General features: G+C 44.4%; 2 protein-coding genes across 4 annotated transcripts; one reads left to right on the top strand and one right to left on the bottom strand.

Annotated features, from left to right (window-relative positions):
- Positions 1-2,002, bottom strand: LOC306796220 (ladderlectin-like). 2 transcript variants are annotated; one of them, XM_079295051.1, is made up of 5 exons: positions 1,843-2,002; positions 1,395-1,504; positions 1,167-1,301; positions 717-828; positions 1-360 (listed from the first exon to the last, which is right to left on the bottom strand). In XM_079295051.1, the coding sequence occupies exons 1-5, from the start codon at positions 1,901-1,903 to the stop codon at positions 293-295; spliced, it is 486 nt and encodes a 161-aa protein (XP_079151177.1). In that variant the 5' UTR covers positions 1,904-2,002; the 3' UTR covers positions 1-292. The 2 variants fall into 2 exon arrangements, with proteins under 2 accessions (XP_079151177.1, XP_079151178.1); XM_079295052.1 differs by having other exon boundaries at positions 1,395-1,501; positions 1,843-2,001.
- Positions 2,003-16,142: 14,140 nt separating this feature from the next.
- On the top strand, positions 16,143-18,994 carry LOC306796217 (ladderlectin-like). 2 transcript variants are annotated; one of them, XM_079295045.1, is made up of 5 exons: positions 16,143-16,302; positions 16,652-16,761; positions 17,641-17,775; positions 18,167-18,278; positions 18,635-18,994. In XM_079295045.1, the coding sequence occupies exons 1-5, from the start codon at positions 16,242-16,244 to the stop codon at positions 18,700-18,702; spliced, it is 486 nt and encodes a 161-aa protein (XP_079151171.1). In that variant the 5' UTR covers positions 16,143-16,241; the 3' UTR covers positions 18,703-18,994. The 2 variants fall into 2 exon arrangements, with proteins under 2 accessions (XP_079151171.1, XP_079151172.1); XM_079295046.1 differs by having other exon boundaries at positions 16,146-16,302; positions 16,655-16,761.
- Positions 18,995-19,112: the final 118 nt, after the last annotated feature.

Here is a 19,112-nt window from a genome sequence, read left to right on the forward strand (position 1 = left end):
TTGTTTGAATGCTTGAGCCTTTTATTCATGCAGAAAGAAAGAAGGGTTATATGTGTAGAATATATGTTGTGCTGAAAGGATTCGCTCCATAAAACACTCTTATTAAGGCACAAGGCCTCAAAGACAGTCCAGCTCCTGTTGATGTCACTTGTCGTATCGTTCATTAAGTAGCGTTACAGCGACAGAAAAGAAAGCTATAGATATGAAATACAGTCAATGTATTTGCGATCATGCACACAACAGGACTCCTTCTGTGTTACGGGTACTGCATGCCTCGCTGTCACTCCACCAATCAGACTCTCTTGACACACACAGACGGTTTCATATTGCTGCACTGTAGGTCGTCCCAGCACTTCCCATCTGCAAGCACAACACAAGAAGGTGAGTCAGTGAATGTTACTCAAACTGTTTCATGTGACCAATAATTATTGATGGATGAAGTCAGCGAACACTAGAGTCACTAATGCAAATCAAATCTTTGTCAAAACGTGAATAATGTAACACAAGAGGTCCTTGAGATACAGTATGTTAGAGAGCTGCTCATCTCAACAACTTCACACTCAAAACTTCTTTGAGTGCTAAACAACACAGCCAACGAGTGTGAAGTCGATGTGATGAGCAGTTACCAGAACATAAATACATGCAGTTCACTCTCCTCTTTTCATCCACCTCTTATCACGAGTATCACTCCTACAACAAGCACTGTCTTGTTTTACCACTGTAATTCATCTGGATACAATCCTGGTTGCCTCCCCCGTTGTTAGGCTCTCCAGCACACCAGTTCACGTAGCCGAAAGAAGTACCGTCACTCCAGAACCAGACATTCTCCTGGAAGAAAGAATAGAATCGAGTATTACAAGAAATAAAAGTGTTCAAGTTATTTGATTTAAGTAACTTAAGATCAGTTAATTGGTCCCCAGAGGAGCAATCCATTTGTTGGAGAACATTTATAATAATAATACAATTATAAAGTATGTAAAATAATACAAATAGTAATAGAAAGAGCACTTTTAAGAAATGGCCATGGAACTGGAGTGGAGCGGAGCAAAAGAGAGAGAAAGTAATATTATACCTGTTCATATAATATGGTAAAGTTTGAGTAAAGTTTCATGTATAATACATAATGAATGCAATATTTGCAAATGGGGCAATGATGAAATAAATACCTCTTCTGCATCAGAGCCTCCAATCCAGCATGATTGATTCTCTTGACTGTTGTCCAGGATGATCTTCTGAATCCCTTGGTACTCCAGGATGCTGTGGACGGATGCAAGGTTTCCACCCTGGAGCACACAGTTTTTCTACAGTACGAGAGAGAGAGAGAGAGAGAGAGAGAAGAGTTGTTAAACTCCAAGTCAGTCAAAAATACAATCTTTCAAAGCCACCAGCATTACCTCAGCTTCAGCCCAAGTCATCAGTGTTGGAATGTAGCGGAAACAGCGACTGCTGCTCTCAGTCCAACCCTCGGAACAATACGCTTCCCTCTTCACCAGATGACTCTCTGCTGAGAGAAATAGAGTTTGGATATAGATATATAGATTTATATATAGAATAGAGTAATGTAAAGTCCAGTGAGAGACTCTTCATGTAGAATATTTACATTACTGTATTAAAACAATTTATTTTGATGGTACAGAGATGCTAAAACATGATGTAACAGTGAACATATATATGTATATAGATCTATTGAAGTGGAAATCTAAAAGCTACTCTTCTGATTGGTCATTTTCCGGCATTCCCTCTGGAAAAGCTAGACAGTTTGACATTGCAGTTATTGATCTGGATTATTACTGTTCAGTGACAATAAATGAATCTCTAACAGTTTCTATGTATAATACTCACCAGCAGCTTGAGTCAGAGCAATCATGGCACAAACAAGTGCAGACACAGTCAGCGTCTTCATGGCGAAGGCAATGAGATGATGCAGATGCTGAAGATGAAGAGAACAAAGACAGATTACTTATGGATCTGTAGAGAACAAAGAAACTCACTGACTGTCAGAACAGTGTTGCGTTTGGTTTTATACCCTGCTGTGAATGTTTGTGCTTGGGTGTGTCTGTGTGCGTGTGTGTATTTTGTGTCTTTTGACTTCTAGGTGCAGCTCTTCTTCTGCTTTTGTTTTTAATGGCGGTTGGCAAACAACTTTCAAACTAGGTGCAGGAGAAAAGAAAGCCTGCGGGTGTTGGAGAGACCAGCACCACCTTATTGTTTTTGGTGCGGTAACTGCGGTGGTCCCTGGCGTGCCCGGGAAAGCCGACAAAGGCTAGTTGAGGTTTAGCCAGATAGAACTAGTTTCTTAGGTAGAGAGGAACCCAGGTAAGTTCAAGAATACGGTAGGTCAGTTTGAAATGTTCATTCCTCAGGATAGTATGTGGTGGCATTTGCTGGCCTTTGTTCTTCACACATGCGGAACGCTGTGTGAGTAGTAAGAGTGGAGAAATATTGTTGTGCACACTAGTTTTGGTTAAATGTTAGGCTGTAGTTTTGTTCTTCTTTGAACGCTGATTCGTCTGGCTGACTTAGTAAGCCAGTGCTCATGCTTTTCTATTATCTGTGTGAGCTTCGTGTTCAGGTAGTCGCATGCTTCTTGCAGGGACTACATTTGTGGAACCTACTTTCTTCTCGGTGGAGGTAGAAAAGCAGTGTTTAGAATTCCAGTGTATCGTAGGTCGGGTTGGGTATCGTTTGGGGTTTTTCCGAAACCGGTGCAAAAATGATACCGGTGCCTGAACCGATACTTTTTTCTTCAAATTGAACAATATATTAACTGTTTAAAGTATACTATGAATATAAATGAATACAAAACACTTGGCTTCAAACTACAGCTTCAAAGTTTTTAACATCAAACTATGAACAATATCTTAACTGTTAACAGTTCACAGTATACTAAAATAAATAAAAATAAATACAAAACACACACACTCTGTACACACACTACAGCTTCAAACTTCAGCAATTATTTAGCAGAAATATGAGCATATTTGCATTCTCTATGAATACTATGAGTGAGGAGCGGAGGACCGATGTTATCGTTAGCATCGGTCCTAGGACGAGCTAACCTAGAGCTAACGAGTAGTGTAAAAAAAGTATTTCAATCGGCTCAGGCACCGAAAGGAAGCATCGAAATCTGCGTTGCATTTCGGTCCGGTAGATACCGGTCGTATAGGAACCGGTACCATACCGGCACCGGTTTTCGGTACCCAACCCTAATCGTAGGGGCGAGAGTACTGTGAACACTATTTCTATACTGTGTGGCCTGAAATAGTTAAGTAGCTGCTCTTGTATAGACAGCCTAGTGATTGGTGCATTTCAATTACTCTCTGATTTTGTGTAGGTAAGCTGTGCTGTTTGGTAAGGCAAGGCAAGGCAAGGCAGGTTTATTTGTAGAGCACATTTCAACAACAAGGTAATTCAAAGTGCTTCACATAAAACCATTAAAAGCATCAAAACACAAGGCAAAAGAAAAGGAGATTTCAAAAACAATTAAAAAACAGTGTAAGAAATAAAATGCAGTAGTAAAATGCAGAAATGCAGGAAATTGATTCATATATTATTTGAACGTGGTTCAATTAAAGGCAGCAGTAAACAGAAAGGTCTTCAATCTTGATTTAAATGAGCTGAGGGTCTCAGCAGACCTGCAGCTTTCTGGGACTTTGTTCCAGATATGTGGAGCAGAAAAACTGAACGCTGCTTCTCCATGTTTAGTTCTGACTCTGGGAACAGAAAGTAGACCGGTCCCAGACGACCTGAGGGGTCGGGATGGTTCATAAGGTAGCAGCAGATCAGAGATGTATTTTGGTCCCAAACCATTCAGTGCTTTGTAAACCAACAGCAGGATTTTAAAGTCAATTCTTTGTTGGACAGGAAGCCAGTGCAAAGACCTCAGAACTGGAGTGATGTGGTCCACCCTCCTGGTCTTAGTGAGGACTCGAGCTGCAGCGTTCTGAATCAGCTGCAGCTTTCTGACGGACTTTTTACAGAGACCTGTAAACACACCGTTACAGTAGTCCAGTCTGCTGAAGATAAATGCATGGACAAGTTTTTCCAAATCCTGTTGAGACATAAGTCCTCTAATCCTTGATATATTCTTCAGGTGATAGGAGGCTGATTTTGTAATTGTCTTGATATGGCTGTTCAGGTTGAGGTCTGAATCCATAACTACACCTAGATTTCTGGCTTGGTTTGTGGGTTTTAACATCAGTGACTGAAGCTGAGCGGTGATTTTCAATTGTTCGTCCTTGGTACCAAAAACAATTACTTCTGTTTTATCTTTGTTTAATTGAAGAAAATTCTGGCACATCCAGTTGTTGATTTGTTCAATGCAGTTACCCAGCCCTTGTATGGGATTATAGTCCCCTGGTGACATAGTTATGTAGATTTGTGTGTCGTCTGCATAATTATGATAACACACTTTGTTGTTTTCCATAATCTGAGCTAGTGGAAGCATGTAGATGTTGAACAGAAGAGGCCCCAGTATTGAACCTTGGGGAACACCACATGTCATTTTAGTCAGCTCTGATGTGTAATCAGCTAGAGACAAAGTATTCTCGGCCCTTCAAGTAGGATTCAAACCAGTTACGTGCTGTGCCAGAGAGTCCCACCCAGATGTTTAGTCTTTCTAGGAGTATGGCATGGTCGACCGTGTCGAATGCAGCACTGAGATCCAGTAACACTAAGACTGAACTTCTGCCATTGTCTATGTTCAAGTGGATGTCGTTGAAAACCTTAACAAGAGCAGTTTCAGTACTGTGGTGCTGTCGAAAGCCTGACTGGAAAACATCAAAGCAGTTATTTACGGCCAAGAAGTCGGTCAGCTGTTGGAAAACCGCTTTTTCAATTATTTTTCTTAAAAATGGGAGGTTTGATATTGGCCTATCATTTTTCATCGTTGCGGAATCTAAACTAGCTTTCTTTAGGAGCGGTTTAATAACTGCAGTTTTTAGGGCTTGTGGGAAGACACCTGAGAGAAGGGATGTGTTTACAATTTGTAAAAGATCAGTGCTCATGCAGTTTGAAATATTTTTGAAAAAGTGTGTTGGTAGAATATCCAAGCAGCAGGAGGATGACTTCAGATGTTGTATGATGTCTTCTAGGCTTCTACGGTCGATTGAATGAAATTGTGTCATGATATTTGAATGGATGTTAGATCGGGACAACACATATCCTGTGGTTGATGTGGAGGCACTGACTGCTTGTCTAATTTTCAGAATTTTGTCAGTAAAAAAGGTGGCAAATTGATTGCATGCCCAGGTGGATTGTAGTTCAGCAGCTACCGACACTGGAGGGTTTGTTAGCCTGTCGACGGTAGCAAATAAGGCGCGTGTATTGTTCTTGTTTTTGGTTATGATGTCAGAGAAGAATGACTGCCTTGCATTTCTAAGTTCCAAATTATAATTGCGAAGTCTCTCTTTATAGATGTCACAGTGAACCTGGAGATTAGTTTTTCGCCACCTGCGCTCAGCTTTCCGACACTCTCGTTTCCCTATTCTGACCAGCGTAGCATTTCCCCAAGGAGATCTTTGCTTACCCGAGACAACCTTCACTTTAGTGGGTGCAATGGCATCAATAATATTTTTAACTTTAAAATTGAAGCCATCTACAAGCTCATTGACTGAGAGACAAGAGAGGGCTGGTGTGGAGGAGAACTTCTGAATAAATAGTTCAGAGCCACATATTCAAAATAACTAAAATGACCAAAGGACATCTGCTTTCATTGAAGAGAATCATTAAATAAAACAGCAACTCCACCTCCTTTCTGATGCGCTCTTGTTTCACTCATGAAACTGAAGTTGTGAGGTGTTGATTCAATAAGAACAGCTGCACTGTTATCTTGATTTAACCAAGTTTCAGTTAAAAACAAAATGTCCAGTTTGTGCCTAACAATAAAATCATTGATTAAAAGTGTTTTTCCTGACAGAGACCTGACATTTAATAAAGCTAAGTTTAATGTGGTTAAACCTTTCTTTGCCCAATTTATTTGGACAGGCTGACGAGGAATGTATGCTAAGCTTGATAAGTTTGCATGTTTACTATTGTTTCTTCGCAGCCTCACCTTTCTTTTTCTATAAACTTGCAAGACAGGAATTGAAGCGGCTAGCTGCATACAGGGCCCCGACTTTTCCTGGAGAGAGTCATTGGTATCATTAGCCCTGTAGCCTGGACCCAGAAGATATCAATTATTTCCTCCATCAGGTAGGGGGGAGTGTGTAGAGGTGTGTGTTTGGTTCCAGCAGTGACCAGCTTTTTCATGTTGTCAGTGAACTCCAGGTGGGGGGACGATGGGGAGAGTGTGAGAGAGGATTGCGATTCAAAGTATGTACCCAAAATAGCTGGGGAGGGAGGTAAAGACTCCTCGTCTAGGAAGGGTGGGGAAAGTGGGAGATCGGAGGCGAAGGCGGTCCCTGATGATGAGGTTGGAGACTCCTCCTTTTGACTGTCGTTAGGCGGGGGCATCCTTCCCGTAAGGTCTCCATGGCGATGCTGTGTGGTTATCTCTTGTTTAGACTCCTCTTGTATCTTGTCCTTGGCAGTAGGGACAGACGGGTGACGCAGGGAGAAAAACAGGTTAGAGGTAAACAGTTTTACCCCTGACTTGTTCAGGCAAATTTCATGCGCTGCAAAAAGATGTCTGCGCTCCCAGAAAAGGTAGAAATTGTTGATAAAATGTACTGAATGGTCAGCACATGCAGTTGACAGCCATCTGTTCAGTGCAAACAGCCTGCTGAATCCTTCATCTCCTCCTCTGACTGGTGGGAGAGGGCCACTGATGAACACCTCAGCCTTGACAGAGCTGACTGTGTTTAACAGATCAATAAAGTATCGCTTTAGAACTTCAGACTGTTGTTTCACAATATCACAGCTTCCTGTATGCACCATGATGTTTTTCGCTGTGGGATAGTCAGCCACGATGTCCAGGAATTTGTCTCTCATGTCAGAGACCATATCTTTCGGAAAGCAGAGTATTTTGGTGTTCTTGCTGCACACTTTTCTGACATCTTTTACAGCATAGTCACCAACAATCAGAGTCTCAGGCCCATTCACTAGCTTTGCCTGCGGCCTTTTACTCTCACATTTACTCTCAGTTCTTACCCTGCTTTGAGGAGATAGCTGCTTATCCAGGTCATCAGATGGAGATTTATGATCCTGCGACAATGGAGCAAATCTGTTTTGAAGTTGTAGGCTTGGTTGTTGTGGAGGTATTTTGCAGGTTTTACTTTCCTTAGCTGTCCTTGGCTTTGTCCATCTGGGTGCAGGGGTTGAGGAGGAGTTCTGCCCGTGTGCTAGTGCAAGCCAGTCAGTCGCATAAGATTCATTATCTGCTCTCCTCCTGGTAGCACTATTTCTGTGTGGTAGTGTTACTTTGTGTTGGTGCTTTGGCTTACTTAGGGGGAGCCCATTTTTGGGTGTGCTACCTTGTAGATATTTGTTTCACATGAAGTTGTTTTTGTGAACTCGCAATGAAGGCAGATTTTCAAGAGATCAGTGAAGGTCCTACAATAGAGCAGCTAGCTCAATGTACCAAAGCCCAGCTCATGTCTATTGCAGAGCAGTACCATCTTGAAATTGCTCAAACGTCCCTTAAGAAAGGTCAGCTTAGACCTAAGGTAGTCACTGCACTCATTGAACAGGGAGTAGTGCCCCTTGAATCTAGTCAGCTTGATGAGGAGCAGGGCTTACATGTGTCTGCAGGTTTAACTGTTGGAAAGACGGAACAAGTAATCTTGAAGTCTCAAGATGCTCAATCTGTACGTTTGCGAGAATTGGAATTGCAATTCAGAATAAAAGAGCTAGAAATGGAGGCTAAGGAAAGAGAACAGGTAAGGAGGTTTGAGATGGAGAGGTTGAGACAAGGACATGAGGAGAAAATGAAGGAGCTGGAGTTGAGGTCAAGAGCTGAAACTGAGCAGGCTAATTGTTGTACATCTAGTCCTTGTTTTGATGTAGCTAAGAACAAAGCTTTAGTTCTTCATTTTGGTGAGAAGGAGGTAGAAAAGCACTTTTCCCACTTTGAGCGTGTTGCTACCATCTTAGCATGGCCTAAAGAATTCTGGACACTCCGGTTGCAGTGTGTACTGACAGGTAGAGCTCTCAAGAGGCTTATTCATCTTTAACTCTGACCCAGAGCTCAGCTTATGACATCGTTAAGGCAGCCATCTTGCGTGCCTATGCGTTGGTCCCTGAGGCCTACAGACAGATGTTTAGAGGGTATCGTAAGGTGGAGAAGCAGACATTTGTGGAGTTTGCTCGAGAAAAGGAAATCCTTTTCACTCGGTGGTTCACATCACAAAAGGTTGTGACCAAGGAGGAACTTCAGCAGTTGATTATTGTGGAAGAATTTTGAAATTGTGTCCCTGAAGTGATGGCCACCTATCTGAGTGAGCAAAGAGTGACTAAAGTGGAGGAGGCTGCTGTGCTTGCCGATGAGTATGTATTTGCTCATAAAACAGTCTTTAGTTGGAAAACCGGTGAGACTAAGAGCTTAGACTCTCCTCATACCTTTTGTTTAAGACCTGGAAGCAATGGGTCTCCTTCAGTTCCCATTAGGACTTGCTTTTATTGCAAAAAGCCTGGTCATTTCATAGCAAACTGTCATGCTCTCAATAAAACGTCAGAAGGTACTAAGCCTGTAGGGCTAATAGTTTCAGTACCACAGCAGTTGCCCTGTGTAGTTGGTCCTTGTCAGACCAATGAAAAACACACTGAGCATGACTCCTTTGCACCGTTCCGTATGGAGGGTTCAACAGCAATTTCTGATTCTGAGAAGCTCATCCCAATTCGCATCCTTGGGGATACAGGGGCCTCTCAGTCCTTGTTTTTGGCAGGAGTTTTGCCTCTCTCTGAGAAGACCTCCACTGGTAGCAGTGCTTCAGTCCAAGGATGTGGGATGAGGTGGCTTAAAGCCCCATTGCATGTTGTGTATTTGCAATCTGGGTTGGTTACAGGCCCTGTCGTGGTGGTGATTCGTCCCCAGCTTCCTTTAGGGGGAGTAGACCTGATTTTTGGTAATGATTTGGCTGGAGGGAAGGTGTTTCCTGCTCCCATTGTAGTGGATAGACCAACAGGCTCCGTAGTTGACAATTACCAGAGTGCTGATCCGTCATCTCGGATGCCTAAAGTCCTTCCTGCTTGCATTGTAACTCGTGCCCAGTCAAGAAAGTATGAAGATGTAGTGAATTTATCCACCTGTTGACAGTCTGAGGCTGATCCTGATCCTTCTGTAACTTCTGAGTTGCCTCTAGATAAGCTGTCCACTAACTCTGTTGGAAATGAGTCTGCTGAAGTTAAATTGACCAGTCCTGTCACTGTGCCGGCTGGGCCTGACACACAGTTGAAGGTTGGCAAGGAACAGCTGATAGCAGCCCAGAAGGCTGACCCTCCTTTGGCCAAGTGTCTGGCAGCAGTGTTGCCTAAGGATGAGAGTGGTACTACTCATGCCACTTTTACTGGGAGGTTGGTATCCTCATGCGTAAGAGGGTTTCTTATGTTCAAACAGCATGGTTTTGGATGACACCCTTATGGCTGTCATCTTAAGGAGGGGAGTGTTACGTATGGTTCTATGTCCTGCTGTGAATGTTTGTGCTTGGGTGTGTCTGTTTGCATGTGTGTATTCTGTGTCTTTGACTTCTAGGTGCAGCTCCCTAACAAGTGATTGAGGGCAGCTGGATGAGGATGTGGTTTACCAATAGAAGCGTCTCCTTGCTCGGCCCTCGCTCTCTCTCATCTGCCTGGCACCAGACCCTGGGCCCCGTTCCTCGTACGTGGCAAACTTTTCAGGATAAGATGACGTAGATCAGGCTTTTCGGTTCCACGAAGCAAGTTCGTCAAAATCACCATGGCAACACATCCATAAGCTTGAACCTGCTCCAGCGCAGGTTAACTGAGGGTAGCTGGATAAGCTGGTCACTCCCCCAGAAGAAATGGCAGCTCCTGTCATATACGGTAGTCTAATGCGCTTGCGCATATACTGGGGGTTATATGGGAGTTCCGGAAATGCATGTAAAGTGAGACACACGGTGTCAAAAAGAGTTGAGATCCCAGAACCAGCCTTAAATGAGGAATGTATGGTAGGCCTGTAAATTAGGTTAAAGGGACACAAAGCGTAGAATTAAGAGTTAAAAGATGAAATAGAATAATTATTTTAAAGCAAGCAGGTATTACATAAATATAAAGTGATTTTAACCAGGATCCTTAAAACCAGCTGAGCAAACTAAGAAGCCTCTATTGCATTAATGTACAGCTCCCTTCCTCATAGATCCACTGATGAAGGAGGATATTAGTTAGATTTGCGTTTTATAGGGAGAGAGTTCTTCCACATCGCCAAGATCCGTTATCACATCATGATGACTTCCTATAGGAGCGCTATCCATTCTGCCCACAAGGAATCATTTATTTACAAGACCTTCTGGAGCCATACATTGAACACCACACGCCGCAGGTGAGCATTGACTGTCTCACAGACTGGATGCAACCTTGCGCTTTTTTGCGAGTGGTACATTTTGTACAGTGTCGGCGATGCGCAGAACATCGGGAAAGCCGCCGTGCTGTTCGTAAAGTGTATTTGCCGCTTAATAAACTCATGGATGTGTTCATTACATTATGGCACATATTGTATTGACTCACCATTCTTAATAATGTGTTTGTGCTTCGTGTTTAATTGCTCCCATGTCCTCTTGATGGCTGCATTGCATACATGGGGGTTAAAGCACTCATAATTATATGACAGTGTTATTAGTACAGCAGCATATCATTATTGTAGAAAATGATTAAGACTCATAAGAGAGAATCACACACTATTTCTTTTCACTGCTTCAATTGATTGAATGTCTGATTATGAATAATACACACATACATACTGATCCGCCCATACACAGATTCACACACATATTCAAACTCCTAGTTCTATATGGTAATCTACACATACATGTATATACACATATATAGTAGACTACATTATACATACGTGCATACAGTACATATATCCTCATATTAATGAGTATCAGTTAGATACTCTTTGGGCTTGTTTTATCTACTTATTCTGAAAGAGTTGAGAATAATTTTCGCTGTAGATCTCATTCAATGATGCATTCCATTAAGCCTACTGCTAGCAGGCACATTTAAAGAAATATAATCTGATTGATTGGGGTGATGAGGCATCAAAATGAGCCGAGATATTTTGCCTTCTTGTCTAGCCCTCGCAGCGGTGGCGGCGTTAGATTTTGCCGTGTTTATGGTCTTGAATTCCTCGTATGCGTTCATGATCATCTCCTGCTCGTCAGCGGAGTAAAAAGAGGCTCTTTCTTTGAGTTTATTTGACATTGTACTGTTAGAACATCATGGTTTCGGTGATCGACGCTTCCCCCTTTGACGTAGGACGGGCACGCGCAATTATCCTGATCGTCTGGGTCGAATTAACGAGACTGTTTGAGAGCGGATCAGCCTTGGAGAACCCGACATAGCCTGACATCAATCATCTCATTAATTTAGGCTGGCTAATAGGACATTTGATCGACTTTGCTGAACCACGTACGAGGAACGGGGCCCTGATCTGCAGTGGGATTTGCACATGACAGTTTACTTGTGTCCTGTAAATAAACTGGCAGCTGTGGTTGTGACACAAGTAAACTGTAGTGTGCAAATCCCACTGCAGACCAGGCAGATGAGAGAGAGCGAGGGTGGAGCAAGGAGGCGCTTGTATAGGTAAACCACATCCTCATCCAGGTGCCCTCAATCACTTGTTAGGGCGCTGCACCTAGAAGTCAAAAGACACAGAATACAGACACGCACACAGACACACCCAAGCACAAACATTCACAGCAGGACATAGAACCACACGTAACACTCCCTTTAAACACATTTAACCAAAACTAGTGTGCACAACAATATTTCTCCACTCTTACTACTCACACAGCATATAGCATGTGTGAAGAACAAAGGCCAGCAAATGCCACCACATACTATCCTGAGGAATGCACATTTCAAACTGACCTATTCTTGAACTTACATTTAGTTTCATAAACTTAGTTCAGGAACGGGACCACGGCCAGAACACGGCTCATTTCACCTGCACAAGTATTTAAGCTCAACGCACCTGTTCACTTCCTCTTCGACTCCGTTCTCTCATTCGACTCTTGTCTTCACATGACTTACGACAGACGCTCTCTAACTCAGCAGGCGCTCTATCCCTACCCCACATCCCTCTACCCCTACCCCACATCCAGACGAGCAACACTCTCTGACTCTGCTTTCATACGACTCAACACGAGGCATGACAGACAAACAACATCTTAAAACTGCTTACCTTTCTCACCACGCTCGTCACAAGCAACTTCGGCTGCGTTTAGCCATCCACTTTCCCCGCAGCTGTCGATAACCATCCTCCGTCAACTCCGAAGCCGTCCGCCCCCGCCTTCCAACAGCCCGGGGGGGAGATCCCGATTCCGGAATCCAATTCTTCACCCACGCCGCTCTCCTTACAGCCGCAGTTCCAGGCGCTCGAACAACCGGTGAAACCACCGCGACCCTCATTCACCATTCTGAGGGCCCGACAGTCTCTCCATATTCCACTTCTCCGAGTGGACAGTCTCTCAAACGAAGAAAGCAATCATCCAACGCAACAGTCCTTTGCATCAGTCTGTTAAAAGCGCAACTTTCCTAACTATTCGAAGCACCCGCAGCACAACACCCCTCTCACTCTGCGAGCCTCCAGAGCACTTCCGGGTTCCCGGCGCCACGACAGGCGCACGCTGATGGCGTCATGATGCCTCACACGGCGGAAGAAGCCCATCCATCTACATCAGTCCCTCCAGAGGGCCAGGTTGTATACTCTGATCATGAATCTTCAATCTGAGTTTAATACAGCCATAAGTATCCGATTAGGGTAATGAGACCAGTACCAAGGCTATGAACCGATCCTCTTCAAGACGAGCCACGATTAAATATCTGTCAAACTGCATACGCAAGTCAGATATACGGCGTTCAGTAAGGGAAGGTGTTTTAGCATAAGTTAAGCTGCTGCTTCCAGTCTGCTGTTGGCCGCAATTTAGATGTGTTTAGAGAAGGGCAGTTGACTGCGTCCTGCCTTAAGTTGCCCCATGCCACACTGACTCTGGTCGTCAAGCTCACCCCGCGCCAGCGACATCTCCTCACAATGTTTTTCCCACTAACTTCATGATTAGCCCAGGCATCCATCCTGGCATCCTTTCATGTTCTGTTACTTCTACCTTCCATGTTCCACCCACCTCGGCCACTTCGGCTAAACTCCTCCCACCTCTACCGGCTACCCCAGCTGCACAGACCGCTCCAACAACAGAACAGGTAGGTATATGGCACAGCTAAGGGAGCAGCTCGGGGTTGGTTTCTTGCCAGGGACGAAGCAGCTGTTTCTTCCTGCCTATGCCGCCCCCCCCACTAGCGTTGCCATCCCATCTTAAACGCACCCCATTTCCACAGCTCCGCCAGCAGACAATTCCAGCGTCCTTTGACTTATCCCCCCCCCCCCACCAGTTTCACTTTTAGCCACAGCTAACCCTATCATCGGACAATTCCGAAGTTGTCGGTCCTTTGCCTTCCAACAACCCCAGGAGGAGATCCCCGAGGGATATCGTCCCTCTGCAACGCCACTCTTCCACCCCCTCGAGATCCAGCCGCTCGAACGGCCAAAACCACAGCGACCCTTCTCCCCCAGGCCAACGCCGGCCCCATACATCAGAGTGGACAGTCTCTCGACTGAAGTATGCACTCACCCAGCTCAACATCCATTTCCACCAGTCCGACAGAAAAGCAAACTCTCCAAACTGCTCACGGCCGCTCGGCACTACACCTCCCTCGATTGCCGAGCCACCAGTGTCAGGCGCGACGTCGACGCCTGACAAGCCCAGTCACTCACACCAGCCCCTCTAGAGGGCCATTTCGTATCGCACCCCCGCCTTACTCTCTCTGCATCAGGGGTATCTCACCCTGCAGCCTCTTTTTCCCAAACTGCACTTCCAACCCACGCACATGCATCCTTTCATCCCAGCATCTTTTCCTCTTCCCTCGCTCCTGCCTTTCCGTTCAACACAACACAGGCTATCGATCACCAGTAACCACATGAACCTCGCCCAATTATCGAGCCATCCACATGCAATCCCCACATCCCCCGGGAATTGCTAAACAAGCTCGGTCGCTGCACTCAAACAGCCACTCCCCACCTGAGCAGACATCTCAAGGCTCCACTTATTTCCCAGCCCGGACTTCTCCACGAAGTACATAAGAGTCGATCACGCCACGTTCCCCATCAGCCTTGCAGGCGAAGAAGCCGGTCACCTAAGGCAGACATCACCAGCACCTCCAAGTCCTTACCACCGATCCCAACTAACAGTACCTTTTCGTTTTCTTCGGAAGGACGCGTATGACTCCACCATGCGTCCATCCAAGAGCAGCCGGAATATTTGCTGACCTGAATCCGGACAAACGTCTTGTCACCGCAACCTCTCGGTGCATCACTTAATTCTTAATCACCACGGTCATTATTGTGCTACCTACTGCCAGCCACTGGCACGGAAGAGTATTAAAATTACGTAGTCAGCTACTATATTGCAGGCCCAGACGCTCAGCCATGGCCTTCTTCAAACCCACCACACGGTCTAAACACTCAGCTTTCCTCTACCAGATAAAATAAATAAATAGAATCAATAGATTTAACTAAATCCTCCTTGCCACACATACCGTTGGTCGCCGCCGCTACAATCTTCCATGACCATGTCACACTTGACGAAACACGTAAACCGAGGTAACTGACACCAGTTCCTCTCCTCCCGGAACGGCATCTCCTTCTTCCACGACGAACTCATCACCAAGCCGGAAGACATCCAGCTTTTCACAGACGCAGCACCCTCGATCAGCTTTGACGGCTTCTACAGGGACAATCTGTCCTTGGCCGCGTGAATTCTCATCCCCCACACCTTCCTCCGCGATCGACGAAACGCATCCCATAGTAGCCATTCTTTTGGGGCATGAACGGTCCATTAAAGACCATTGCCATCCACTCAGAATATAGCGCAGATGGCATCCTCAACAAAGTCGCTCTCATCGTACCTCACCGGACGGAACCGCTTCCAAGCTTTCGCAACTCCTTCCATTCCTGCCACTCGAGATCCTTACTCCCACAACCTTCAGTCACTTATCCTTTTCCCTCCTTAAGGTCAAGCCCTCCACCGTACAGGTTTACAAAAGCGGAATTAACTTCTACACAAACTGTCCTCACGCTCCGTGCCCAGCCTACCCACTCGCACGTCGCCATGCTAGTCGAAGGTCCGTAAAGCCAAACTACGCCTAAACGGCTGCCCCTCACTTCGGACCTCCTCACCTGCGGCACCCTCGCGCTCAGCTCAGGTCATCCGTCTCCCTTCTGGGACAAAGCATTGAAGTCCACGTTCTTGCCAGCTTCTTTCGCTGCTCCGAGTCCACCGCTTCAAACTCCATCCGTCCCGAGACGCCGCCATGTCAGACTTCACATCCATCCTCCCGACACAGTCGTCTATGACCTCAACGCCGCAAGACCAACCAATACGGTCCACCTCAACCCATCTACCACTTCCCTTCATCCCTCTACCTCGATCCCTAACCTACATCCCTTCATCTCTCTACCGCTACCCCTACCCTACACCCTCTACCCTTACCCTACATCCCTTCATCCCTCTACCCTTACCCTACATCCCTTCATCCCTCTACCCCTACCCTACATCCCTTCATCACTCGACCCCTTCTGCTTCCTAAACCTAACTATCATTCCATTACGCAATAAAAACTCTTGAAACGTATCCTGTTATTGGTGTGGTCCTTGTTAGTGAACTGGGTTCCTCTCTACCTAAGAAACTAGTTCTATCTGGCTAAACCTCAACTAGCCTTTGTCGGCTTTCCCGGGCACGCCAGGGACCACCGCAGTTACCGCACCAAAAACAATAAGGTGGTGCTGGTCTCTCCAACACCCGCAGGCTTTCTTTTCTCCTGCACCTAGTTTGAAAGTTGTTTGCCAACCGCCATTAAAAACAAAAGAAGAAGAGCTGCACCTAGAAGTCAAAAGACACAAAATACACACACGCACACAGACACACCCAAGCACAAACATTCACAGCAGGGTATAAAACCAAACGCAACACTGTTCTGACAGTCAGTGAGTTTCTTTGTTCTCTACAGATCCATAAGTAATCTGTCTTTGTTCTCTTCATCTTCAGCATCTGCATCGTCTCATTGCCTTCGCCATGAAGACGCTGACTGTGTTTGCACTTGTTTGTGCCATGATTGCTCTGACTCAAGCTGCTGGTGAGTATTATACATAGAAACTATTAGAGATTCATTTATTGTCACTGAACAGTAATAATCCAGATCAATAACTGCAATGTCAAACTGTCTAGCTTTTCCAGAGGGAATGCCGGAAAATGACCAATCAGAAGAGTAGCTTTTAGATTTTCACTTCAATAGATCTATATACATATATATATATACTGTATATATTTTGTTATATCATGATTTAGCATCTATGTACCATCAAAATATATTGTTTTAATACAGTAATGTAAATATTCTACATGAAGAGTCTGTCACTGGACTTTACATTACTCTATTCTATATATAAATCTATATATCTATATCCAAACTCTATTTCTCTCAGCAGAGAGTCATCTGGTGAAGAGGGAAGCGTATTGTTCCGACGGTTGGACTGAGGGCAGCGGTCGCTGTTTCCGCTACATTTCAACACCGATGACTTGGGCTGAAGCTGAGGTAATGCTGGTGGCTTTGAAAGATTGTATGCGGATGACACTGTGATTTCTGTGCATGTTAAAGACGGACATGGTGTGGCAGCCAAATTCACTTCAGCAATAGAAATTGAGAATCTTGCCTGACACACGTAAAACCGCTTGCATCTACTTTTATATGAACACAAATGAAGGTCGACCAGATCTCTCTGTAGAGGGTGAGAGGATTCAGACGGTTTCAGATTTACAATATCTTGTTACTCTCATTGACTCACAGCTGTCCGTTAAACACATGACGCAGGTGTGTAACACTAACATTCTCAGGAACTCTCGGTTTATCTGAAACCAGCTACACTAAGATGCAGCAAAACGATACATGCACTCAAACCCTTTGTACACATCTTATACTGCATCACAAGCTGGACACAAGCTGGAACAACAAGGCTCAACTGATGAACAAAGTTTCCATCAATGTAACGTCCTGCAGCAGGAGAAACTCCTGATCTTTGACAGCTTGGTCTGTCTTGCTGATGCTAGTTTAGTGTACAAATAATTGTAATTGTGTTTTTATACTGCAGTGTTCATTTTCTTACCAGAGATGTTATCGTGTTTTCTGCCCAGAGAACAAAGATTTACAGCTGAGAGTCTGTGCACTGTCCTGGTCAAATACATAAGTAATACATAAAATAATAACTCTCTGTTGCTTTGACGTAGGACACTTCTACAACAATGTCATTGTGTTTGCACTCACACGTTTGGTTCCTCGACATTTTTGACTGACTTGGTGTTTAACAACTCGTCTCTCTCTCTGTCTCTCTCTCTCTCTCTCTCTCTCTCTCTCTCTCGCTCTGTCTCTGTCTCTGTCTCTCTCTCTCTCTCTCTCTCTCTCTCTCTCGTACTGTAGAAAAACTGTCTGTCCCTGGGTGGAAACCTTGCATCTGTCCACAACATCCTGGAGTACCAAGGGATTCAGAAGATCATCCTGGACCAGAGTCAAGAGAATCAATCATGCTGGATTGGAGGCTCTGATGCAGAAGAGGTATTTATTTCATCTTTGCCTCATTTGCAAATATTGCTCACAAAATACATATAATATCCATTATATGTTATTATAATTCATTCCATATGTATTCATTATGTATTATACATGAAACTTTACTCAAACTTTACCATATTATATGAACAGGTATAATATTACTTTCTCTCTCTTTTGCTCCGCTTCACTCCAGTTCCACGGCCATTTCTTAAAAGTGCTCTTTCTATTACTATTTGTATTATTTTATATACTTTATAATTGTATTATTATTATAAATGTTCTCCAACAAATGGATTGCTCCTCTGGGGACCAATTAACTGATCTTAAGTTACTTAAATCAAATAACTTGAACACTTTTATTTCTTGTAATACTCGATTCTATTCTTTCTTCCAGGAGAATAAATGGTTCTGGAGTGACGGTACTCTTTTCGGCTACGTGAACTGGTGTGCTGGACAGCCTAACAACTGGGGAGGCAACCAGGGTTGTATCCAGATGAATTACAGTGGTAAAACAACACAGTGCTTGTTGTAGGGGTGATACTCGTGATAAGAGGTGGATGAAAAGAGGAGAGTGAACTGCATGTGTTTATGTTCTGGTAACTGCTCATCACATCGACTTCACACTCGTTGGCTGTGTTGTTTAGCACTCAAAGAAGTTTTGAGTGTGAAGTTGTTGAGATGAGCAGCTCTCTAACATACTGTATCTCAAGGACCTCTTGTGTTACATTATTCACGTTTTGACAAAGATTTGATTTGCATTAGTGACTCTAGTGTTCGCTGACTTCATCCATCAATAATTATTGGTCACATGAAACAGTTTGAGTAACATTCACTGACTCACCTTCTTGTGTTGTGCTTGCAGGTGAGAAGTGCTGGGACGACGAAGGGTGCAGCTATATGAAACCGTCTGTGTGTGTCAAGAGAGTCTGATTGGTGGACTGACAGCGAGGCATGCAGTACCCGTAACACAGAAGGAGTCCTGTTGTGTGCATGATCGCAAATACATTGACTGTATTTCATATCTATAGCTTTCTTTTCTGTCGCTGTAACGCTACTTAATGAACGATACGACAAGTGACATCAACAGGAGCTGGACTGTCTTTGAGGCCTTGTGCCTTAATAAGAGTGTTTTATGGAGCGAATCCTTTCAGCACAACATATATTCTACACATATAACCCTTCTTTCTTTCTGCATGAATAAAAGGCTCAAGCATTCAAACAAGCTGGTCTGTCATACATCTATCCAGACATCTTTACATGTTGGCCCTGTGCTCTTGTTGCTGCAGGTTGCCGTGTGGATATGAAACATATCAAATCAATACTAACTCATTTCATTCACT

This window comes from Melanostigma gelatinosum (genome assembly GCF_949748355.1).
Source record: "Melanostigma gelatinosum genome assembly, chromosome: 23".
In the NCBI taxonomy this organism is placed as follows: domain Eukaryota; kingdom Metazoa; phylum Chordata; class Actinopteri; order Perciformes; family Zoarcidae; genus Melanostigma; species Melanostigma gelatinosum.

What these genes read in the sequence shown, in the direction of transcription:
- LOC306796220 (XM_079295051.1), bottom strand. Translation starts at nt 1,903, where the DNA reads ATGAAGACGCTGACTGTGTCTGCACTTGTTTGTGCCATGATTGCTCTG. An exon ending in TGCTCTGACTCAAGCTGCTG is followed by an intron (nt 1,505 to 1,842) that starts GTGAGTATTATA and finishes TATTTCTCTCAG; the next exon opens with CAGAGAGTCATCTGGTGAAG. An exon ending in GAGGCTCTGATGCAGAAGAG is followed by an intron (nt 829 to 1,166) that starts GTATTTATTTCA and finishes TCTTTCTTCCAG; the next exon opens with GAGAATGTCTGGTTCTGGAG.
- LOC306796217 (XM_079295045.1), top strand. Translation starts at nt 16,242, where the DNA reads ATGAAGACGCTGACTGTGTTTGCACTTGTTTGTGCCATGATTGCTCTG. An exon ending in TGCTCTGACTCAAGCTGCTG is followed by an intron (nt 16,303 to 16,651) that starts GTGAGTATTATA and finishes TATTTCTCTCAG; the next exon opens with CAGAGAGTCATCTGGTGAAG. An exon ending in TGACTTGGGCTGAAGCTGAG is followed by an intron (nt 16,762 to 17,640) that starts GTAATGCTGGTG and finishes CTCGTACTGTAG; the next exon opens with AAAAACTGTCTGTCCCTGGG.